This window comes from Microtus pennsylvanicus, chromosome 21 (assembly GCF_037038515.1).
Source record: "Microtus pennsylvanicus isolate mMicPen1 chromosome 21, mMicPen1.hap1, whole genome shotgun sequence".
NCBI classification, from domain to species: domain Eukaryota; kingdom Metazoa; phylum Chordata; class Mammalia; order Rodentia; family Cricetidae; genus Microtus; species Microtus pennsylvanicus.
The window spans coordinates 14,229,283-14,255,273 of NC_134599.1; the positions used below are offsets into that span (position 1 = coordinate 14,229,283).

General features: G+C 42.8%; 1 protein-coding gene across 11 annotated transcripts in view; it reads right to left on the reverse strand.

Moving 5' to 3' along the window:
* Pde1c (phosphodiesterase 1C) overlaps positions 1–25,991 on the reverse strand; it is a 514,105-nt gene that overhangs the window by 70,132 nt on the left and 417,982 nt on the right. For all 11 annotated transcript variants that reach the window (XM_075955073.1, XM_075955062.1, XM_075955066.1 and 8 more), the window contains 6 exons: positions 20,979–21,107; positions 13,595–13,696; positions 12,971–13,091; positions 7,405–7,486; positions 3,625–3,745; positions 562–737 (listed from right to left, as the gene is read on the reverse strand). In XM_075955073.1, the coding sequence (XP_075811188.1) occupies positions 562–737; positions 3,625–3,745; positions 7,405–7,486; positions 12,971–13,091; positions 13,595–13,696; positions 20,979–21,107 (731 nt within the window). The remainder of the gene's footprint in view (positions 1–561; positions 738–3,624; positions 3,746–7,404; positions 7,487–12,970; positions 13,092–13,594; positions 13,697–20,978; positions 21,108–25,991) is intronic.

The following is a 25,991-nucleotide window of genomic DNA, read 5'->3' on the forward strand; positions in this document are numbered from 1 at the left end:
AGATTTGCTTCAGGAAATTTCAATGTACTTACAAGTAATTATCACCTCAAAACAATGAGCAAACAACGTCAGTTCCAGGGTTGGAGCAATGAGGAAAACCTGAATTTGACAGGATGTTTAAAGTTCCTGGAAGGAAATTAAAGTTCCTCATACCCTAACACGAGAGGCAGGCAGCTGTTGACAGGGCTTTACCTAGGCAAATGAAGACTGAGAGGCTTTTCCACTGTGGCAGCTGACATGAAATGTAATACAAGGTAATGGAGCAGAGACCAGAAAATGCCAATCCAAGGCCTGTAGAATTCCACATTGGAAAGCGGTTTAGCTTTGTTACACAAAGACACAGGAAGGAGATGCTTGGAGGTCTGCCACATTCTACCATGAATTGGACAGAGCGAGAATTGGCAGGTGGTAGTACCCAGCATTCAGCACCTCCAGTCCCTGGAGCAAAGTGCTTCACTTGAAAGGCCTGAAAATCACAAAAGGTAGCCACTTGGTTTGCAAGTGGATACGGAGTTTGTCTGAATCATTCTAGAAGAAGATTCTTCCTGAAGAGCACATTACCTTTGGGCACCTTGGCCCGCCACCGTTCCCGATTGATGTGCACCACCTCAGTCCAAGTGGCTTTAAAACTCTTGTAGTCAACAGGGATGACAGAATTGTTGATGGGGGCGCTTCCTTCTGACCCAGAACTCTTGACACCTGCTCGCTTTGTATCTGAGGAGTTGATGCTGTTCAAACTGGAGAACAAAAGAAATCATACCGAAGATGAGTTGGCGCCAGAGTCTGCAGCATGCAGGCAGTGAGAAAGCCCACAAAAGACTGGGTAGTATTGGCTGAGTTGCCATCATGATACCCCAGGGCCCTGAGCCTTGTGGAGCTTACATATAAGACAGGTAGGAAATTCTAAGCTTTAGAAGAAAAAAAATACAAACACTGCATCTTCGTGTGTCACGTATTCCTTACATCTGTTTATGCTGACTGGGCATTCTCTCTTTTGGTACCCAGAATCCCCTGACATTTATTTGTTCTATTCTGTTCTTTGAAATGAACTAATTTAAACTTGGAGTTTTATTTGCTTCAGGATCCATCTACTTGCTACCACACTGTTCATCTTTCCAATTTACTCAGCAAACTGGTCCTTTTTCTCCAGCTCTACCCTTCTGGATTCAAGATCTCTCTAATTTTATGATTATTAAATTATATTTGTTTGTTTGTTTATATGCACATGCCAGGGCACACATGAGGAAGTCAGAGAATAATATCCAGGAAGTGTTTTCTTCTTTGATCAGGTGAGTCCTAGGCATCAAACTTGGATCATCAGGCTTGATGACATACTTGAGCCATTCTTTTGGCCTTCAGAATCCCTCTAATCTGGGTTCCCCAAGCTCATAAAAAGCAATGATTCCTTTATGTTTCTGAGGGACGGTGGACGACCAGACCATGCCAAAGATCTAATTTTAAATTAACTCTATTTTGTGCTTTAACCATGGGATATGTTGCAAATATCAGAAGGTAGCATTCTTCTGATGGAGTATTGTATGTTCTGAAGTAGCTAGGCCAGTTAGCGCCATAAATCAGATCTGAAAATGATAATGAAGGGTTACTAGAGTTCATTCTAGCCTGTTTCTGAAGAGATAAGAAAGGATATAGACCTATCAAGGGCTTCTGTCCTTGTCGTTTAGCATCTTCAATGTGGGTTCATTCATCTTAAGCAACTTTGAGTTCCTCCTTCTTTGCTCTCTCCCTATTCACTTATTTCCCTGCACATTGCCTCTCATATTTTAAAATCAATTCTACTTACATCCTTTATAACAAAGCTCAAAGCTTTGCAAAGATGTGGAGACAAGCTGTCAATTACAATGGGTTTAGCAACAGCTACTAGTCATGCTAGGAATAGTGAAGTGGTGGTGGTAGTGGTAGTGTTTTGTTGTTGTTGGTGGTGGTGATGGTAGTGGTGGTGGTGTTTTGTTGTTGTTGGTGGTGGTGATGGTAGTGGTGGTGGTGTTTTGTTGTTGTTGGTGGTGGTGATGGTAGTGGTGGTGGTGTTTTGTTGTTGTTGGTGGTGGTGATGGTAGTGGTGGTGGTGTTTTGTTGTTGGTGGTGGTGGTGATGGTAGTGGTGGTGGTGTTTTGTTGGTGGTGGTGGTGATGGTGGTGGTGGTGCTGGTGGTGCTGGTGGTAGAGTTGGTGCTGGTGGTGATGGTGGTGGTGGTGGTGATGGTGGTGGTGGTGGAGGTGGTGGAGGTGGTGGTGGTGGTGGTGGTGGTGGTGGTGGTGGTGGTGGTGATGGTGGTGTTTTGTTGGTGGTGGTGGTGATGGTGGTGATGGTGGTAGAGTTGGTGGTGGTGGTGATGGTGGTAGAGTTGGTGCTGGTGGTGCTGGTGGTAGAGTTGGTGGTGGTGGTGATGGTGGTAGAGTTGGTGCTGGTGGTGATGGTGGTGATGGTGGTAGAGCTGGTGCTGGTGGTGATGGTGGTAGAGCTGGTGGTAGGGGCAGTCGTGGCCATAGCAGTGGCAGTGGTGATGGCAGTGGTAAGATAATGGTGGTAGCAAGAACAGAGGTGACAGCAGCTGAAGTAGCAGAATCAGCTGTGTCACTAAAGACTAAGTGCCAGCTTTACAGTAGCCAGCACGTCTACCATGACAGGTCTTTCAGTGATCTTATAAATACTGAGTAATTCAATTAACCTGTGAACATCGTAATCTTATTTTCTCAAATGAGTAACCCGAGTGTGGTGGGAAAATCGTCTCAATGAGGGATTATCTAGATCAAGTTTATCAGTTTGCATCTTGGTGGATCATTATCTTGATTACATTAATTGAAGCAGGAAGATCAAGCCCACCATGGGATTTCCATGGGTTTGGGTCCTGGACTGTATAAAAGAGGAAAAACCAAAGTGGTGTAAATGTATATAAATTGATTCTCTTTGCTCTTGAGTATGGGTGTGACTAGCTGCTTCAAGTTCCTGCCCTGACTTCCCCACAAGGAAAGACTAAAACCAGGAATTATAAGTTGAATAAACTCTCCCTTCCAGTTGCTTTTGTCTATGTTTCTATCATAGGGGAAGGAAACTAGGGCACTGAGCTAAGTTATGGGAGACTACACAGGGCAATAAGCTGTGGAGTCAGGGCAGTAAGCCTGAACTCTGGCTGAAGAGTCTGACCTCATACACCTCTACATTTGATATCCTTATGCTTTATGCTGTGACCCACGGCACTAGAAAATACTTAAATTTGAGGTGTTTTGTTATATTGTTTTTAAAATCTGTATTCCTCTTTCTTCCTGAATAGAAATGAAAGTCAGCCTCACTTCTGGTCAGAACGCTGATCAAAAGCCTGACCATCTGCAGAATCAGGAACAAGGGCTTTCTGCACTACAGAAGTGTACTGATCAGTGCTTCTGGAAACAAAGGCTTCAGAGAGTGGGGCATCCCACTCTGGCCTTGGGTCACCTGCTATGGGCCAGCCCAGCAAGCATAGAGAGTATTATTCTAAATCCTCTGAAATAAAGAAGGAGGCAGACATGTCTCCTGTAAGAAGCAAGAGAGGTACACCTCATTGTGACAGCACACATCCTTCAACAAAAGAATGCTACCACCACCCAGATCTCAAACTTCCCCACTGACCTTGAGCGCCTCTGGCCAGTCCCACCAGTCTGGGAGGTTTCATCGATTAAGGGACTCACAATCTTCTCAGTCATATCCGTGAGCACAGTAAAGGTGGGTTCCACAATGAAGTCAATAAAACCTACAAAGAAGCAGCCGTGGCTCAGATAACAGCATGCTAACAGGGATCAGTCCTGGTTTCTCACTAGAAACCAATTACTCTTTTCTTCACCTTTCCACCAAACAAAGAAAACACCACCTCTACACGGGAGCTCCAAACCAGTCAAGAACTAGTTGGTCTCATTCTTATTGAATGTCACGAGACAACTTTATTTCCCCTATATAATTTTCTTAGGACTTTTTAATCAGTGATTCAATTGAAAGCTTAAAAATACAATTTAACACCTGCTATATAATAAACAGTGTGATGTGTTTTATTAAAGGCTGGGGACGAATAATGCAAACCAATAGTCTTCCAAAGAATTTGTAGGTAAAATTTAATGGGGACAAAAAAAGGAGCCCTAGAGTTTCTGCAGGGCCAAAGGAGAAGCCCAGATGAAGGTCCTTGGGAAAGAAATAGAAGAGAGGAGATGTTTTGCTCTTCTAGAGACCAGTGAACAGTTATGTGGAGGCTTTGTGTTTGAGCCAAGCTCTCAAGGATGGATGTTAAGAACAATGTGGCTATTCGCTCTGGACAGAGGGACTTTCAGAGGCTGAAAAGTATGCCGGTGATGACTGCGCAACCACTGGGTGGAGGGAAATGCTCTGAACTTTGAAAAAAAAAACATTCGGGGAGGGCAGTTATCCACAGTTATGTCAGGAAAGGAAGCGCTTAAGGTTTGGAACCAGAGAATTACTGGGCTAGCTTGACAACATCTGCAAAGCTTTGTGATGATAGATTGAAATGAACTTTGATCCAGTCCATGCAGCAAGAGGCACGGAAAGGCAGTGAGGAGGAAAGACAGAGAGTGGGAAAATCTTGCTAGGAGCTATTGCAGCTGCTCAAACAGATGATAAGAACCCGAGAACCAGAGCTGTTTTACACTGGGCACCCAAAGTATACATAGTACAGCACAGGAGGAGGTGCTGCTCTAGAAGCCCTAGCAACAAAGCCATAGAAATGAGAGGAAACAGGATGAGCTGCAAGCTGCTGACCTGAAATGCAGGAGGCGGAATCGAATGGGAAGTTAAAAGAAAGAATTGGGAACTGCATTAGGATCCTTACTGCAATGAAACTTTTTAAGATGGGCATGCAAGAAAGTGAGCGAAAGCTGGCTTAGAGTGATTGTCTTAACTCAAAAACAAACAACCAAACAAACAAAACAAAACCATTAACAACAACAAGAGAGAAAGAAAGAAAATTAGATGAGTATTTGTTACACATTGAGGGAACATAGTACACACATTGGCACTAATAGGGATGGAGTATGTCATCCATAGTCACATATAAGGATGGAGACAAACACCCACTAAGGAAGCGACTGTCCACTTCTTTGAGTAGGTATCTGGAAATGCAGCGATGAATATTTAGTTTTCATAGGTACTGGTGCTGATACTCATCAGAGAAGGATGCTGAACCAACTGTAGTGTAACCCACAAAATAAGAACTGTCTATCTGATAAGGAAACAATTTTTAAAAAATTGTTTTGCAGTTCATAACAATTTGATTTGGCGCTCAAACTGCAGTATTTGATGGTACCCAGAATTCTTTTGCTAGGCCCCTATTTCTTACAGGAGAGTGTAAGCATGTGAACCATTCTTGGCACAATGTAAAATCCTGGCCTTATTTTTCTCTATATTGTCTCTCACTGTACTCTTTTTCCCTACCAACTGTTCCTGCCATATTGGAGCGACTGAGAACTCACTGACCATAGTAAGCAGTTTTTAATCTCTCTGCTTGCTCTATCTCCTGTCTGTGGTGTCATTTTACCCAGCACTAAGCAATTGCTAACATGTACCTTATCTATCACTACCTGCCTAGACTTGAATGCTTCCTCAGATATAGCTCAAATATCCCTCCTTAATAACTCTGTGTGGACCACCTGAATCTAATGGTTCTCATACGTTGTAAGAGGGCCACTTTTTGTTTCCCAGCCACCCAGAAGCTCAGATCTGAAATAATCACACAGAAACTATATTATTCAAAACACTTGGCCCATTAGCTCTAGCTTCTTATTGGCTAATACTTATATCTTAATTTAACCCATTTCTAGTAACCCGTGTACCACCACGTGGCTGTGGCTTACTGGGTAAAGTTGCCAGCATCTGTCTCCATGGAGCCACATGGCTTCTCCCTGACTCCGCCTCCTTTCTCCCAGCATTCAGTTTAGTTTTCCCCACTTACCTAAGCTCTGCCCTATCAACAGGCCAAGGCAGTTTCTTTATTCACCAATGGTATTCACAGCATAGAAGGGCAATCCCATATCACTCATACTGTCTTTGTATTCCATTGTAAAATGTTAAGATTCTACCTTCAGCATGCATAAGTGCTCTAGCATACACTGTTTCCTAACATCTTACCTACCCACTGTCTAATACTAGTTTAATAATGTCCTTTAAAAGTAGGTACCATGTACAGTTAGTTTTTTTTTTTACTTTATAGCATCTATTATAATTTCTAGAATGCCCAGTACCCGGCAGGAACTCAAGACACACCATGATAAAACAAATAAAACAATGAAGGTGCACATAAAATTGAAGCAAATACCAGTCACAGTGACACACATTCTCAGTCTTAGCTCCTGGGAATCAAAGGCAGGCAGGTCAGAAGGCCAAGGGCCTTAGCTATACAGTCAGTTCATGGTCAGCCTGGCTCATGGTTAGCTTTAGCTAAGTGGCCAGTTTTTGCCTAGCCTGGATTAAGGGAGACTCTATCTCTGCTTTAGAGTAGGCAGGTAGAAAAGGCAGGAATTCTTTATTAAAAAGATTTTTGAGTGATCATAGACTCTTCTAAAGTAGAGTTCACTCATGACATTTATTTTATGTCATGGTTGACACTGTTTTTCTTTCCCACAGCTGAGGGTTTTTGTAATACGTGTAATATGATATTATGGTAATTCTTTTTTTTTAACCAAAGAAAAAGAGTGAGGAAATGAAAACAATTTAAAAGAAGCCTCCCAGGAAGGAGGAAAGTCCTAAACTTAGACAAAAGAAGCATCAAGAAGGAGAGACGGTCAAGTTGTACACTCCTTTAATCCTAGTACTCAGGAGACAGAGGCAGGTGGATCTCTGAGTTTGAGGCCAGCCTGGTCTACAGAGTAAGTTCCAGGATAGCCAGGGATACACAGAGAAATCCTGTATTAAAAAGAAGGAGGAAGAGGGGGAGCAGGAGGAGGAGGCGGAGGAGGAGGAGGAGGAGGAGAAAGAAGAAGAAAGAAGAAAGAAGAAGAAGAAGAAGAAGAAGAAGAAGAAGAAGAAGAAGAAGAAGAAGAAGAAGAAGAAGAAGAAGAAGAAGAAGAAGAAGAAGAAGAAGAAGAAGGGGAGATGGTAAGATGACTTCTAGTATTGAAGCATGATAAAGGCACTCAAGCAAAATGGGCTTCCTAACTACAGTATGCACAGATATTTCCTTGGGTACTTGAAGTCCTCTTTCCTTGGGGCAGGAATGCTGGAGACTCCAAAATTCCTCCATCTAATCGACCCCCAGAAGAAGCCACAGCCCAGAGAAAATGATGTCACTTCAGCCTTCCAAAGGCTGGCAGAAATGAGCCAGACTCCCAGCTGGGATCACCAAGCACAGTGGCCCTGCCCACCACGGATATACCATCTGATGCTCCTTCTAAGCAACTGGCAAATACCTACCCACTTGTGACTGAGCAACCATGGTTGACTTTCTGTCACAGAGAGGAGAAAACGGCAGCCCCAGCTCGGCTTCTCTGTCACCCTAGAAAAACACAAGGTCACAGTAAACAAAAGAACAGTGGGCTGAACAGCCCAGATTTTATTTAGCAGCCCCAACTACCACTTAGGCCACTTATCTTTATTTTAATTATTACAATTACATTGTATAATAAGTCCTGGTGGGACTTGCTCCTCTAAACTAAAGACACCAAGAAGTGGTGGCTTCCGTAATCATTCCCTCTGAATGCAGTCTCATGCTGTCCCAAAGAAAGCTTCACAGGGCAGCAATAGGTTCCCCATGGAAAACCAGGCAGCAGTCCATGTGGCCTGTGGCCTGGGGCCAAAATCACAGTCAGAATGGTCGTGTTCCCCACAGTTTTCATGCGGCTACCTGTGGCCTTCTTCTAGCCCGAATTCCCAGTGGTAAGCTGTGTCCGAAGGAAAATTCAAACTGACTAACATGGCTTTGTCTCCTAACATTAACTAAAGCCACATGCAAAGGGAGTAGATGCTTCTGTGTTTCTCACCCTAATACTTGATATCCTGTGAATAGAGGACTAGAAAGAACCAGTTATTCAACAATAATATAGCATAGCTGTGCAGACACAATGTTCTTCACGGTGTCCAAAAGCACCTCTCTAACAAAAGTGCTATGGGAATCTAACTGTTGATGGAGATGGCCTTTAATAGCATGCAACACAGGTTCAATCTTTCTGTCATGTTCAGAGGAAGGAGACGAACATATCTCCTCATGTCTATCAATGGACTGTGCTCTTCCTTTTCTTGTAGGAAGAAACTTACTCAGGTTAATGGCTACTAGTTATGCTTGAATCCTGCCTTTTTGCTGTGGGGCCGTGTGGTCCTAGGAAGGTCACTGTCCTTGGCTGTTTCACAATGTTCCAACAGTCCAAACCTAAAGGGCTTATCATGTGGCAAAATGACAAAAGACATATAGGAAATAAGAAGAACTACTAAAAGAATTACTGTTGCCAGAGAGGTAGCCAAATTTGAAGAGAAACATGAGGTGAATTTGTTCCAGCTCGCACCGTAATGTCTAACTGTAATGACCATCACCAATTACTTAGTAGGACTTGGAAACCTTAATAGCCTCTAGCCAAGACTGCCTTAACTTCTGAATGCTCATTTCTAAATAATATCACCAAAGACTCAGATAAGAATTCTAGCAAAAGCATGAGGTAGATTTTTAAGAGGCTTTATATTGATCATAGTTATTGCATACTTTGGGAGCTAATACCTACAAAGAGCCAAGAACCAAATGGCAAAGCATTTATGGAGCAAAAATTTCAATGCAGAGAAAGAAAAAAAATAATAGAAACTCTGGCTAGCCCATGCCAGCACTCATATTTAAAAAGTATATAAAAGTCTGATATTTAACTGATATAATGAAGAAAGCAAATTGCTGTGATTGAATGCAAAATGTGTTGACGACTTGGTCCCCAGCTGGTACAATAGACTCAGGCCTGATGAGCTCATAGCCAAGTGGGCTTGGAGGAAGTGGGTCACCAGCAGCTCAGCTTTAAAGGATATATCTCATGCCCTCAGAACTTTCTTCTCTGGCTCTCTTGGTTTCCTGTTTGCCAGTAAGGGAGCAGTATTTTTTCCCCTGATAGTCTGCCACATGCCTAAACACAATGGAACAGACTAATCACGTGCTGAAATCTCCACAACCATGAGCCCACATATACTTTCCCCCTCCTTCCCCTTTTTTTGTTTATTTATCTGCTGTGGAACAATGGTCTTTGTACCCTATAACATTTGTCACTTGTATTGGTTTAGTAAAATGCTGATTGGCCAGTAGCTGGGCAGGAAGTATAGGTAGGGTGACCAGAATAGGAAAATTCTGGGAAGAGTAAAGGCTCAATCTGCAGTTGTTACCCAGATATAGAGGATGCAAGATGAGAATGTCTCAGTAATAAAAGGTACCAAACCATATGACTAATACAAACAAGAATTATGGGTTAATGTAAGATGTAAGAATTAATTAATAAGAAGCCTGAGCTAATAGGCCAACCAGTTTATAATTAACGTAGACCTCTGTGTGTTTCTTTGGCACTGAACGGCTGAGGGTCCTAGAGGGACAGAAACCTCTCTCAACATTTATCTGTCTGTTTGTCTGTTTGTTTGTTTGAGACAGTTTCTCTTTGTAGCTCTGGCTGTCCTGGCACTTGCTATTTAGACCAGGTTGGCCTTGAACTCTCAGAGATCCTTGTTCCCCTCCTTTTTGAGTGCTGGGATTAAAGATATGTACCACGAAGCTCAGACCCAATACTTTCTGTCTTTAAGTTCTTATTCTCAGGTGTTTTGTTTGGTCATAGTAGCAGAAGATTAACTATCATATAGACACATCTGATATTCTTTTGAATGTAAGCTGAAAATCAGACAGAGAAATCTTCCATAATCCACAGACTTTCACAAAGGAGCTGAATGCATACATCTAATTTAAACTCCAAAAAATAATAAATTATTTGATCAATAAAAAAGTAATTTGGAATCTACTAAGTGAAGAAATATATCACTAAAATATAGAAAAGTTGGAAAATATTCTATTTGAGGTAACTCTTGGTTAAAAAGAAAAGAAAAATCAATTTTAAAGACTAGCACTGAAGACTGCTTTGGAGCACAGTATGTCAGAGCAGCAATAAACAAATAAGTCTCAGTTTCTGTTTTCTAAACAAGTGGAAATGAAAGCAAATGAAGTGAGCATAGAACCCAGAGAGTTAGGAAAACAAAAGTCAAGGAGATGAGTAAAGATGCAACCATTATCACCGAAGAAGCAATGCTGAGATAATCTCTTGTAGGGGAGAGATTGAAAAATTCAGCAATGCTTATGAAATAAAACAAACAGACACAGAAGAAATGCAAAGAACTGTGAGAGATGTTTCCAACATATAAAAGCTCATAGTGATATCAAGGAAAGGAACCTCCAAGCTTTTCAGAAGGAGATGGATTTACCAAGGCAGACGTCCTTTTTCAAAGTCAGTGCTTCATTTAAAATTAGCCCAGGACTGTGGCATGGATTCTGTAGAACATGGTTATGAAGTTGATGAAGGATGCCTGGACAGTGTCCACAAGGGCCAGTTATTGCATTATTTTGAAATTATACTCCAACCTTCTGAATGTAATTCTGAAAAGACTCTCTGGTCCCATTGGGGTTTCCCATGTGAACTGCTCAATTTTAAAGCTATCATTAAGAGCTGGAGGATCATTATTCCTCTCATGGGTTACCTGCTGTGCTTTGGCATCTGGCTTAAGACAATAAAAATACTTCACTGAACTACATTCACTAAAGCCAGTTCAAGTGCAATGAGCTAGCACGCCAGTCCCAGTAGACCAAGAAATTCAGTATGGTTATTTCCACATTGCCCTTAGCACATTCTCATTCCTTGTGAGTTGATGTGTATATACACAAACAAGGTTTCCTTTATGGTGAGGAAAGAACGTTCACATAACTAAGTGATTTCACACACTCTCGTAATTCAAAAAAGGAATCACTTCAATATATCAAACATACGTGAGTTAGCCATGATCTGCCCACTGGTCTTACTGAATATTACTAGCATGATGGAGGTATTTTTACAAAGCTATATCTAAGGGAACATATGCAAAATGAGGGGTGGGTATTTAGAGAAAGGTCTCACACTACTGTTAGAAAAACAGCCAAAAATTACTTAAAGTAAGCCCTCAATGAAGGATGAATTTGCAGTTGGTTGTCCTTGTGTACACACCAGGGTCACACCTATGGCACTCAAGCTCCTCCCATGCCCACTCTTCACTCTACTCTTCTCATCATGGAGCCTGGGGATTGCTCCTGAGACCACAAAACAGGTATGCAAAGGAACCTGCCCATATAAGGACAGGGCACATGACCTGGGGTCACGGTGGTTGCCTGTATGTGGACTGCTACCCATGGACCCACGGAAGAGAGAACACAGGGTATTTGAGGCTGAAGCGTTCATAAGAATATTCATCCAATCTTACCCTGAATCTTTTCTGTTCCCTCAAAAAGAAAAAAATCACAGAAAACACAAAAGACAAGGGAATCAGAACTACAACTTGATTGGTCCCAGGCTGCAAAGTGTTGGAATAAAGCTCTGACGGACAGTTTGGGGTTTTTGCAACTGTTAACTCTAGAGCCAATTCCTACCAGACACGTACAGCTTCAGAAAGAAAAAAGTACACATGTAAATTTTTGTGCAATTATTTCCCCATTCAAACAAGAATCATAACACTAAGAGCATCAGGAAGATTTCATGTTCAAGCCCAGGGTAACCAGGGTGTCAGCGTGTCCCCAAAGCTAAGACGATGGAGAGTTAATTCCCAAAGTCATGTGTGGATAGTATTCAGTGATGAAGCCTTTAGAAGACAGCATGGATTAGATAAGACTGTGACGGTGGGTCACTAATACCCCATGAAGGAAGTTTTAAAGCAGAGAGACCAGAGCTAGCACTGTGATGCTCCCTACAAGTAGGCTCACCAGATGCCAATGCCAGGCTAATGTAGTTCCAGGTTCCAAGGCCACAATCTAAATCAATCTCTATTCGTTATAAATTATCTTGTTTCAGGTATTATAGCAACAGAAACTGAACTAAGGTTCAGAGAAGGAACCTAACCCTAGTCATTTGAGAGAACAATGGTGAGATGGGATATTAAGTGTTATTAGGGACTTAGAGTTTTCAGAACCCACACTGTGTACCCCCTTCTTTGAATGAACTGGAATTAGCTGAATGAACTGACAGTAACTGAGGTCTGTAATCTACATTTCACTGACTGAGCTCAGCGTCTCATGTCTCAAAGCCGGTATCTGTGGCAGTTCTTCTCAAGGCAAGACCAGCATCTGTGTTAGGGTGAAGAACTAGCTCTAACCTCAAAGACCTCTGTCTTGGGGACACATACTTGTTTTGTTTCTTTGATTCTGTTATATTCACATATTTGTATTTGTCTTAAAGCAATGTATACCCAAAAAGATATTAAAGTCATGTTATCAATAACATGACTCTGGATTGAAGGTGTGGTTAAATTTAAATGCACTTGAACAATAATTCCTAGTGATTTCTTGATTCCAGTTTGCCATATAATTTTGAAACATTGTGTCATGGCTCATCCATCAAAAGAAACAACCTACCCAATAATAAGAGACATGAGTCAAAGTTTATCAGCTTAGTCCTGCAGGGCGATACCAAAATAGCCTTAATAACTTTTTGGTAACTCAATAGAAAAAAAAAGGAAAAGTCCTCTTCAAATAATGCTTAGAGAAGAGACTGCCACGAGAAAACACTTTTCCTCAAAGCAGAAATGCCTAGGACAGAATGTACTTCACAATGTCTTGAGAATCCGAATTTTGATAAGTTTTCAGAATGATGACTACAGAAATAAAACAATCATGAAAAGCCTCTTTCTCCAAAGAAAATAATTACATCCTCCACGGTCCTTGCCAGAGAGATGCTGGAATAGTCAATTCCCAAAGATGCCCAGTGTCAGCCCTGGTGAGCAGCAAGAGATAAGGTACCTGTCTGAAGAACTCTTCCAGGAGAGACATGGTCCAGCGGTGGTGCAGGTCCCAGGCTTTTGCAGGGTGGCTGATGTCTGCTGTATGCAGCATCAAAGATAAGGCTTTCGGCTTTTCAATTCTGCAAACCCAACACACACGAGCACACAGTGACCACACACCTCAAACACTGGAAGTTTTGAAAATCTTTAAAATCACCTCTAAGTACCACCTCTATGTTGGTGAATGGACAGTTCAGCATTTAATGAATGGGGTACTTCCCACTTAACTAATGTATGGAATGGTTGCATTTTTCAACCAGATGACAAAAATCTAAACAATACTTTCATCCTTTAGCTACCGCTACATTTAACAGACCTTTGATCTGTTACTAATTACTTACAGGGTCATGATGCTAACTGGGGCAAACTGGTACCGTGTCTTGTATTCACTCGATTCACAGATTCTTATAAACCACTTGTAGCTAATTGTGAGATGACACATGATGTTCAAGCTCCCTGCTCCAGACATCACTACTTTTTGAGATAACCCAACCATTATCCTGAAGGTGATGTGTTTTCAATGTTTAAAATGTGCAAATTTCAGTCCAAGCCCTATGAGAACATAATGTCACAAGCTACTCACGCTTCTGGCTGCTGTAGGGCTGTCTTCATGGCTTTGATTTGCTGGAAATGACAGGACATATCCGTGGCCATTACCATCTCAATTACCAAGGTTCGAAACTCCCTTTTGGAGATGCCCATGAAGAAAAGGCATGAAAACAAAGAAAAGGAAAGTCCAAGTTATGTTTTGCCACATTTAGTCAAAATCAGTTAATTGTTTCAGACCTTTCAAATCTAATGTCAGTCTTCTCAGTGGAATTTTTATGAAGTGGGATATAAATGGCGATTAAGGACTAAAGAATAATCTATTAGGAATATGATAGAGGGAGATAGGAAGTTTCTCAGCAGTCAAGGGCATTTAATCCTCTTGCAGAGGTCTTGAGTTTGATTCTGAGCACACACATCAGGAAGATCATCTCTCTGAGCACTTGAATCCACTTGTGCATACCCACACACAGACACACACACACACACATGCACAGAATTTACAAATCAAGTAAGTCTTTTCAAAACAATATGATATACATCTATTATTTGGAAAATTACAGTGAAGCTAAAATATGAATTCAAGTGTTATCTTCTCAGCTGAATTCATTCTTAAGATAAAACTAACTTGCAATAATCCTAGAAACTAGACTGATAATCTACTGGATACTTTGTGTATTCTGCATTTTACAAACAGGCTTAATTTTTAAAGCTTATAGAAAAACAGAGCAGGGTACATCCCCTCTCTTGTAGTTTCCCAAATCACAAGCATTTTGTGGTTATGTGGGGTTCAAGAGTTACAGCCAACAGACCAATGTCAATACTTTTATTAAATGAAGTCCATAGTTGACTTAGGACTCACTTATCGTATTGCACAGTTTCATAGGGTTTGATAAATGTCTCTGCCATGTGTCTAATATTTTAACATCATATAGAATGATTTCTGCATCCCTAGTTTTCCTGTTGTTTCCTCCATCCCCTGAACTCCTGGAAGCTGTTAGATGCTATACTGAACTAACAAAAGAAACCGAGGCATAATTTATGGACAATAAACAGCTCCTATGGAAATGGCATGATTCAACTGGTTTTAGCAGCTGGATAAGTCTTTGAAAACACCATTGCACGATAGCAAATACTTTTCATTTCTTTCAGGCAGTTCCACTTTCTACTTCTACATATGTATGTATATAATGTGTATGCATGTGTATGTTTATAATGCTAATATATATGAATGTGTATTGAAATGATAAACATATAAGCATGCTATACATGTATACATGTACACTGTACTTTATATACATTATCCATATACAGATATACATACTTACAGGTATATAAAACAAAATGTTCTCTTTCGTCTGAGTTCCTTTGCTAGGCATAAGAACTTGCTACATGTGTTAGAAAGGGTCACCGATAGTTTCTTGCTTCTTCCAGTTGGGAGGTCTCTTAACTATTGCAGTTACTTATTCACTTAACAGATGATATACAGTTGGGGTACTCTACACTAGTTTAGGATGACGACAAATAAATCATCCCTGGTTATCTGTGTGCAAGTCTTTACATGGACAGGGTCTCATTGCTTTAGGGCAAATATCCAAAATTGAATGGCTGTTTTGTTAGACACCTGAGTATTTAACTGTATAAATCTCTGCCACACCTTTTGCAATAGGACTGTGTTAAGCTCACATTTTTTTGACAAGCATGCTCAAGTTCTGTTTTTCCTTTTCTGCCTTCTCTCAGCCTTATTTCTAGCCATCTAGTATTGTGTGCAGTTTTCTTTTGCATTTTGTTGAACAAATACTATTGTTGAATACCTCATGTACTTTTACCACTTGCATATCATTTTTTAGGAAACTGTGTTTCAATTAATTTTTAATTTTTAAAGGAGGGTGTTTCTTTAAAAACTTTCATGACTGACTTGTCAAGGTGCATTGTGCTTCTGGACACAAACCCCAATAGGACATGCACAGTACCGACATTCCCCAGTGTCGTCAATTCGGTACCTTCCAAAAAGTTTAATTCTCATCACATTGAATTTATTATTTTTTAAAATGCTTCTCACCTTTCATGTCCTAAGAACCCCGTGTTTCCTGAAGACATCTCTGTGCTTTTCTGTAATGTAGTCATATGAGCGGCGGGGCTGCATCCCCAGCACCCCGGTCGCCTGCTAGCTTATGCCCCAAAATAATTACACGGAAACTGTATTCTTTTAAACACTGCTTGGCCCAATAGCTCTAGCCTCTTACGGGCTAATTCTCATATTTTGCCTAACCCATTTCTAATAATCTGCATAGCACCACTAGGTGCACTTACCGGGAAAGATTCAGCATGTCTGACCTGGTGGCTTGCTCTATCGTGTCTGCTTCAGAGAGCAGAGCTATCATGTCTGCCCGGGAGAGGGGAGCATGGTGTCTCTGAGCTCACTTCCTCTTCATCCCAGCATTCTGTTCTGTTTACTCCACCCACCTATGTTCTAACCTATGAGGGCAAGCAGTTTCTTTATTTAATTAACCAATGACCTTCCTCCATCACTGTAAAATGCTTGCCACTACCATTGTTATCACAGTGGGGAACAAGCCCAGTATGCCTGCCACTGAGCTGCATGCTGGACCGAGTGGCCGTTTCACGTTTTATGTTTTTATTCTTCAGTCTGCCACTGCCCCAGCTGAGTTATTTCAGCCTGCCTAGGTTTTATCACAAAATTTGAGTGAATTGTTGAGTATGCTTAATGTAAGGGTCAAAATCGCTGTTTTCCATAGACACCCACTTGTTTTAACACTGTTCACTGAAATGAGTTTCTTTTCCCCTTCAGTTCGACTTAACTCTTTATCAAAAATCAAGTGGCGAAGGGTCTGAGGAAATCCTTTAGTCAGCGCAGTGCTTGCCAGGTAAGCATGAGGACTGAGTGCTGTAGACAACAGGACACGTTTGTAACCTATCACTGAGGGAAAGGGGATCAGGACAAGAGGATCTGCAAAGCTTACTGTCCAGCCAAGACTACGAATCTGTGACCTCCAGCTTCAAGGAAGAGACACTGATTCAAAAAATAAGCTGGAGAACAGTAGAGGAAGACACCTAATACTGATCTCTGATCGTCATTCTTAAAGATTTTTAATTCGCATACAAAGTAGTAGCTTTCAGCATGGCTGTATATACATAAATATCACAACATTTAGATTGTTCCTCAGCCCCCATCCTTTCTTGCTCCTCCTCCCTCCTCTTCTTAAGGAGCCCTCATTCTACCTTTATGTCATACTTGGGTTTACTTAATGATGATGCAGAGAAGAGAAAAATTCAATATCTATTTTTCTGCATTTGGTTTATTTAACATGATGACCTTCATTTCGACTATTTTTCTATAATTTCCTTCTTCTTTGTAGATGATAAAACTCCAGTGCAGGGGCTGCAAGAGGGCTTCGTGCAGTGGTTCTCAACCTTCCTGATGCTGCGATCCTTTTCTCCAGCTCCTCATGTTGCGGTGACCCTTAACCATAAAATTATTTCATTGCTACTTCACAACTATAATTTTGCAACTGTCATGAAACATGATGTAAATATCTGATATTCAGGATATATGATATTTGACCCCTGGGAGAGGTTCTTCCACCCCCAACGGGTTGCAACTCCTATTTTGAGAACCCCTAACTTAGTGGGTAAAGGCACTTTCTACCAAGTCCAATCTCCTGAGTTTGATCCCACCTTGTGAAGGAGAGAACATCATGGAATGTGTGTACCCACCGTCCCTCTCATCAATTAATGAATATCATAAAATGTCCACTGTGTACGTGGACTATATTTTCTTTATTCAGTCACCCAAGAATCCAAGATGGGTGTCTGGGATGATTCATAGCTTGACTCTCGTGAACACAGTCACAAATGAAGATGGGTGTGCAGGTGTCTCTGTGGTATTCTCACACATTTCTTTAGGAATGCATCCAGCAGTGGGAGAGATGAATCATACGGTTGTTCTATTATTAGTTTTCTCGCAAGTTTCCACGCTGATTTCAACAAATTTAATCCTTTTATCTCCTGCCTTGCATAAGAATTTTCAATGCAGTTTTCTAATGGCTAGCTGCTAGTCTATTATTTTTTACATTAACTTCATATTTAGGAGCCTCATAAAAATCATTATCATTTTAGTAAGTTGCCATAATGGTCTTAGGGCTTTCTGTACAAACAGATCTCATTTGCTTACAGAAACACTTCACATTGTTTAATATAAGATTAGACATCCTATTCTTGTTCTTAGTCTTCAGTATTTCACCATGAAGGCTGATATTAACTATGGCTTTACACTGCTGCCTTACCCAGATGGAGATGCTATAGGCTCCTTTTTGTTTCTCTTTGGAAGAGGTTTTATTTGAGAAGTAATGACCTTTGTCAAATGTTTTGGATATAGCTGTTGAAATGACCTGACCACATTCTTTGTTTGGGGTTTTGTTGTTGCTTGTTTGTTTGAGTGAATGAGTCACTGTATGACTCTGGCTGGCCTGAAATAGCTCAGTATGGATTCCAACCGAGGATCCTCCTGCCTCAGTCTCCAGTGTGCTGGGATTACAGGCTTGCATCTGTAACATTTGGCTTTCTTTGCTTGCTTATTTGCTTTTAATAAGGTGAATTCTTTTCATTTATTTTTGAGTGCCAAATCAACCAAAAATTTATGTTTGTTTGTAAAACAGGGTTTTCTGTACCCAACACTGACTGTGCCTTCTTTATGTGGGGGGTAGGTGACCTTGAAATTCTAATCCTTGTGTCTCTACTTTTTTAGTGCTGGGGTTACAGGCATGTTCTACAAATCCAATTGTATACAGTACTAGGGATGAAACTCAGGGCTTCATGCATGGTAGGCAAGCACTCCACAAATCAACCTAAATCTCCAGCCCTGGGATTAACTCACAGACTTATGGAGGTTGACAAGACCAAGGTCAGCAGGGGCAGTCAGCAAGCTGTAGACCTTTAGGGCCAAATGATATACTCCAGCCAAAGCCAACAGACTCAAGGAAGATTCAGGAAGACGTTTCAGTTCAAACTCAGGTAGAGAGAATTTGATCTTATTTGGGGAAGGGTGAACCTTTTATAGTATTTGTCTAACCCTTAGCTCCTTGTATGATGCCTGTTAATATTAGGAATGACAGTTTGCTTTACTGAGTCTACTCCTTTCCAAGATAGCTTCAACTACAAACAGACTCATGGAAAAATCTTGAATGTTTTCAAAAAAATATCAAAGGCTCACTGTGGCCAACTTGAGTTGATGTAAAATTAACCACACTATCCAAATCAAACTTTCTGCATAAGATTTCAAATGTTGATATTTAACAAGAATTTATGTTCATGGGGTTTACTAGACCCTAAGATTCATTTTTGTGATAGTTTTGTAAGAGCATAGAGCTTAAAGTTATGTCTCATGAGGCAATTTAGAAGGTGATTTCTTCTTTCAATGTTTTACAGATAATTGGCCTAACATCGTGATGATCTCTTCCTTGTGCTTTCAAAGACTTTGTTAGAGAGAATTTCCAAGAATGGAAGTTTCTTGGTATGAAAATTTTGATGGCAAACTCAACTGTTTTAATAGATACAGGAATATTAAAATGATTTGTTTTATCTTTTGTGAGACTTTTTAAGTTGTATTGTTGCAAAGTATTTGTTTATTTAATCAAAGTTGCCAAGCATGATGAAATAATATTGCAATATTTTCTAATATATTTGAAATATGTAGAATCTCAGAGAGGCAATATATGTTCTAGCTTAGCAAAGTTAGAAACTTATCAATTTTTTTGTTCTTTTCAAAGAACTAGATTTTAGCGTTGTTAATTCTTTTTTCTGTTGTCTGTAGTTTTATGGGTTTCTTTAGTAAGATTGTTGTTTCTGCCTTTCTCTCTACATTGAGTTTGCTGTTCTTATTCTAGCTTCCCACAGTTATTGTGTTTATATAAAATTTTCCAACAAGATGTTCTGATGTCTCAGGTATATGATTATTTCTGTTCTCTTCAATATGTTATTTTCTGTGAGGTAAATCTCAAAGAAAATAACAGTGGCGAACATCCAAACTGGCTAGGCTCCCACAAAGCCAGCACATTGCATAGGATCAAAACCCAGTGCCATTGTCCTTGGCTTCTCATCAGCCCTCATTGTTCGCCATGTTCAGAGAGTCCAGTTTTAACCCATGCTTTTTCAGTCACAGTCCAGCTGGCCTTGGTGAGCTCCCAGTAGATCAGCTCCACTGTCTCAGTGGGTGGGTACACCCCTCGTGGTCCCGACTTCTTTGCTCATGTTCTCCCTCCTTCTGCTCCTCATTGGGACCTTGGGAGCTCAGTCCAGTGCTCCAGTGTGGGTCTCTGTCTCTATCTAGCCAGTTTGGATGTTCACCTTCCTAGATATGGACAGAGGGGGGAGGACCTAGGACTTACCACAGGGCAGGGAACCCTGACTGCTCTTTGGACTGGAGAGGGAGGGGGAGAGGAGTGGGAGGAGGGGGAGAAGGGTGGGAGGAGGGGGAGAAGGGTGGGAGGAGGGGGAAGGAAATGGGAGGCTGGGAGGAGGTGGAAACTTGTTTTTTTTCTTTTCTCAATAAAAAAAAGAATAAAAAAAAGAAAACAGTGGCAAGAGGCAAAGATATAGGTTGTGTGGTGGTCTGAAGGAAGTGGCCTCAAAGGAAGTGGCAATACTTGCAGGTATGGCCTTGTAGGAGTAAGTTTGGTCTTTTTGGAGGAAGTATCAACGGTGGAGGCAGGCTTTCAGGTCTCGTATATGCTCAAGCCACACCTATTGTCTGAGACCACTTCCTGTTGCCTGTGCAGGATGCAGAATTCTCAGCTCCCTCTCCAGCACCATGTCTGCCTGCACTCCACCATCCTCTCTGTCACAATGGTAATGGACTGCACCTCAGAAATTGCAAGCTGCTACCTCCATCAAATGTTTTCCTTTATAAGGGTTGCTGTGGTCATAATGTCTCTGCAAAGCAATAGAAACTCTAATACAGATGGTGAGTGTATAGACTTCACTAAACAAATTTCAAGGGACTAATTTACAGAGTTTATATTAATTCACCTATGTGCTTTGAATCACTCAGTTTTATAATGTATTAATCAGAGGGCATACTCACATGGTTTAAGCCAATTCTATTATTTTTGTTACTCTGCACATGATCACCAACAATCACACCAGGAAGGAAAATGAATATCACTTACCTTTTTCGAACAGAATTGTATCCAAAGAAAATGAGAAAATACCAAACAAAAATGAAGATAGAAATGATACATCCGATCTTTATAAAGATGTGAAAAGCCAGTTAGTATGCTTTGGGGGGATCTCTGTGTGAGAGAACAGTGCGGAGTTTGCGCAGTGGCTCTTTCCTCAGCAGCAATGCGTTCCATCTACCCACACTCCCACTCTGGGGATTCCAAACTGCCTTCTCACATTACCTCCAGTCATCCTTTGAGAGGTTGACCAGAATATTCATCTCCTCGTCATCCTGTAGAAGGCGGTAGGCTGCACTCAAGTGGTGGTTCTCCAGGACAGATCTGTCATTGTACAAGATAGCTGGATCCGACCTGTGCAGGGAGACACACAAACTCCTTCAGGTTGGGGCCTAAATGGGGTGTTGATTTTCAGCATCAGCAACTCTAGGCTCCCGCTCAAGTCCACTTAGGGTGTGCAAGGACATGGAACAGCGATTTTATTAGAGTGCAGAGACAATTTATTTTTTCCTAAATGTAAATGAAAATAAATAACCGAGAAGATCTCCAAATGTTTTTAAGAAGCTATGAGCCTCGGTTTCCTTGATTGCACAACTGGAAGCTCAGGAAGAAGGTCATGGAGTCCTGTACCTGGCTGGCAGCAAGCAGCAAGTGACCCTTGTGGTTATTAGTGACATGCAGAAGCTGAGGTGCACGCTATCAAAGCAGCATGAGGATGGAGACCACATCAAGGTCCAGCGAACTGACAGGGGCAGGCCAATGGTCAGTGTCCTAAACCCAGAGCATAGGCGATCTACCCAAGAGAGGCCAGAGGGATGTGTCATTGCCAGCAACTGATCCACACTTCAAGGGATGTGTGCCTGCCTGGAGGGTCTGGGAAGATGCATCCATGATGGGAGCAAACAGCAGCTGCAGCTTCTGAGCACAATTGAGGCTCGTGCTCTGGGCCTTGAAGTCACAGGGATACAGGGAACAGCCTTTGTGGGGCTGGGGAGACGGCCCGCTCAGAAAAGTGCTTGACAAACAAGACGAACTGAATTTGATCCTCTGAAGTCACATTAAAATTCCAGGTGGGAGTCAGGCAGTGGTGGCACACGTCTTTAATCTCAGCACTTGGGAGGCAGAGGCAGGTGGATCTCTGTGAGTTCAATGCCATCCTGGTCTACAAAAAGAGATTCAAGAAATCCAGGGCTACACAGAGAAACTGTCACAAAAAAGCAAAGCCAACTGTTGTATGAGCCCACTTGTTTGTTTCCCCACCGTGGCCTGGCTGCCCAAACTCCCGAAATAACCACACAGAAACCGGATCAGTTAAATCACTGTTTGGCCCATTAGTTCTAGCTTCTTATTAGCTAAATCTTACATCTTAATTTCTATTAATCTGTGCATCACCACAAGGTCATGGCCTACCAGCAAAGTGTCAGCTGGTCTGACAGCAGCTCCACGGCTTCTTTCTGACTCTGCTTCCTTTTTCCCAGAATTCACTATAGTTTTCCCCACCTAGATCTGTTCTACCCTATCACAGGCCAAGACAGTGTCTTTATACACCCTTGGTGCTCACAGCCTGGAGAGGGGACTCCCACATCAACCAAACAACCAAACCACAAAACAAAGCAAAAGCCAGGGACAGTGCTTTTGCGGGTGGAACCTGGAGGATCTCTGGGCTCCCTGGTCGGCCACCCCAGCTGAACTGAGTTTCGGGGCAATAAGAGATTCTCTTATTCTTATGCGTCATATTTGTCATGCGTGTCATATTCGACAAGCGTGCCATGTCTGCCTCGCGTGTCATATTTGCCTCGCGTGTCGTATTTGCCATGCGTGTCGTATTTGCCATGTGTGTCGTGTTCGCCATGCGTGCCATATCCGACATGTGTGCCATATCCGACATGTGTGCCACATCCGACATGTGTGCCATATCCGACATGCGTGTCATGTGTGTCGTGTTCGCCACGCATGCCATATTTGCCACGTGTGTCATATTTGCCACGCGTGCCGTATTCGACATGCGTGTCGCATTCGCCATGCGTGCCATATCCGACATGTGTGCCACATCCGACATGTGTGCCATATCCGACATGCGTGTCATGTGTGTCGTATTCGCCACACATGCCATATTTGCCACGTGTGTCATATTTGCCACGCGTGCCGTATTCGACATGCGTGTCATATTCGACATGCGTGCCGTATTCGCCATGCGTGTCATGCTCAACACGTGTGCCATACTCGCCACGTGTGCCGTATCTGACATGCGTGGCGAATACGGCACGCGTGGCAAATACGGCACGCGTGGCAGATATGACACGCGTGGCGAATAAGACACGCATGGGGAATACGACACACTTGGCAAATACGTGTCATATTCGGCATGTGTGTCATGCTCAACACGTGTGCCATATTCGCCACGTGTGCCGTATCTGACATGCGTGGCGAATACGGCACGCGTGGCAAATACGGCACGCGTGGCAGATATGGCACACGTGTTGAGCATGACACACATGGCGAATATGACACGTATTTGCCACGTGTGTCGTATTCCCCATGCGTGTCTTATTCGCCACGCGTGTCATGTCCGACATGCGTGTCTTTTCCGTCATGCGTGCCATATTTGCCACGCGTGTCGTATTTCCCATGCGTGTCGTGTTTGCCATGCGTGTCGTATTTGTCACGCGTGTCATGCGCATCCCATTTTGACATGCTGCCATATTCGGTGTTTTTGCAGGTGGAACCTGGAGGATCTCTGTTCTCCCTGGTCGGCCACCCCAGCTGAAATGAGTTTCGGGGCAATAAGAGATTCTCTTTCAAATAACAGGGTATATGGTACCAGAAGAAAGAACGCCATCTGAGGTTCACCACAGCCTCCATGTGGATCCACACACACCAATACATGAGACACACCCACACACGAACACACACAAACAGCTTTTCTGGATACACTGAGATTCTTGTCTGTTAGCCAGTGGCCCTGTTGTGCTGCCAACTGCCACCTAGGGTTCTACCCATGACATAGCCCCCCGCCCGGCTGTTCTGACAGCCTTGTCTATTCATCTGGATATGCCAGGCTACCTGGGCACGGGGCTCCAACCAACACACACCTGGACTTTACCCAGGGCTCGAACTGCAGTTGGGCCTCTCATCTGCCTCCACATTACCTCTATGCCCCAGGTTCTTTCCTCCCAAGAGAAGACAAAGGAGGAAGAGAGACAGGCTCAAAGCTCTCCAGCACTTGAGGCTCCTGACTCCCTAGGTTTTCTGGTCTGCTTCCACAGCACTAACACTTGTAGCACGTCTGTCCTGTCTCTTGAGAAGGCTACTCTTGTGTCTGGATCTTTCTTTGGCAGATTTCTAAAACTCCTGTCATTGCCAATATCCTGGACTGCCCATGATGAATAAATTCTGACCTGAAGTTTGATCAAAGACTCTGGGTAGAGGTTCTCACTCTGCCATACACTGTCTGGCCTCAGATATTTTTTTACACACACTTGGTGTAAGTCTCCATTGTCGTAGAACTACGACCTTAAAAACAGCACCATGGAGCTGATTCTGTGTCCCCTCAATCTGGGGGCGAGAGGGTGGTAGAAAGGAGGCAATAGAAGTGAGAACATAGAGAAATGGGATAGTTAAGGGAGGAGAGGAATGAAATGGGAGAGCAATGAAAGAGAGATCTTGATAGAGCCACTATGGGGTTAGAAAGAAACCTGGTGCTAGGGAAATTCCCCAAATCCACGACAATGACCCCAAATAAGAGTCCTATCAATAGTGGGGTTGGTGCCTGTACTGCAATTCCCCTCTAATCAGATGGGTGAATATCACAACTAACATCATAGAGCCTTCATCCAGCAACCAACAGAACAAGGTTCAGAGATCCACAACCAACCACCACGCCAAGCTCCAGAATTCCCATTGAAGAGAGGGAGGAGGTAATACATGTGCAAGGGAGGGAAAGATCATGAGGGCGTGTTGGACACTGTGAACACCCAGATCCTGAAACAACTTGTTTTCCCCTGATCTGAGTGCCTACAGCTGCTCTGAGCAGGAAACCTCAGGAGTTCCTGATTGCAGGAGAAGTGGTTTCTGGTGGGTTTGGCTGGGGCGTGGCTCTCCCTCCATAAGCTGCCCCCCCCACAATAAAGGGGGCATTCTTGGGGCATTCTCGCATCAAGGATGACCTGTCTCTCTCTGTCTGTGCGTCTCTGTGTGTTTCAATCTCCAGCCCCTTGCCCAGTTCACGAACTGTACGGTGGTGCCTAGAGCACAGACAGGCGCGGTAGGCCGCAAGGGAGAATCTACAGAGACAGCCTGACCAAGCTCACAGGAACTCACGAACCCTAGACTGACAGCTGTGCAAACTGCATGGGATCGGACTAGGTCCTCAATGTGTGGGAGACAGTGGTGAAACTTGCGCTATCTGGCAGGCCATGCTCAGCCTTCATGTGGGGGGTGGGGTTGGTCCTGCCACAACTTAATGTGTCAGCCTTTGTTGACGTCACATGGGAGCCCTCACCCATGGAGAGAAGTGGGTGGGGTGGGCTGGAGGAGTGGGGCGGGAGAACCGTGGATGAAAAGTAAAATAAAAAGAGAACATGGTGCCTGTGCCCACCCTGGTGCAAGCATTTCCCATGGGTAACCTAGTCCCATGTACCTACTCATGGGAGTGCTTCCAGGTTGCTCTGCATGCCTGTTTTTGCTCACGTGTGTCATGTTTGTCATATGTGCCGTGTGTGTCTTGATGGTCATGTTTAACGTGTGTGTCATATTGGCCGTGCATGCCATGTTGTCGTGTGTCATGTGTGTTATATTTGTCATGTGTGTCGTCGTGTTCGCTGCTCGTGTGGTGTGTGCCATGTGTCGTGTTTGTCATGCATGTCATGTTGTGAAGCATGTCACGGTTGTCCTGTGTGTTGTTTTGTTATGTGTGTCGTATTTGCCATGTGTGTCAGGTGTGCCATATTTGTCGTGAATGTCGCGTTTGTTGTGTGTGTCATGTTTGTGGTGTGTGCCCTGTTTGTCATGCATGTCATGCGTGTTGTGTTTGTGACGTTTTGTGTGTTTGCGTGTCATGCGTGTCATACTTTTCGTGTGTGTCACGCGCGCCATATTTGGCGTGTGTGCCATATTTGTCATGCGTGTCACGTTTGACCCACGTGCCATACTCGTCATGCGTTTCATATTAGTCGTGCTTGTCAGATCTGACACACGTGCCACATCGAACATACGTGTCATATTTGACGTGCGTGTCAC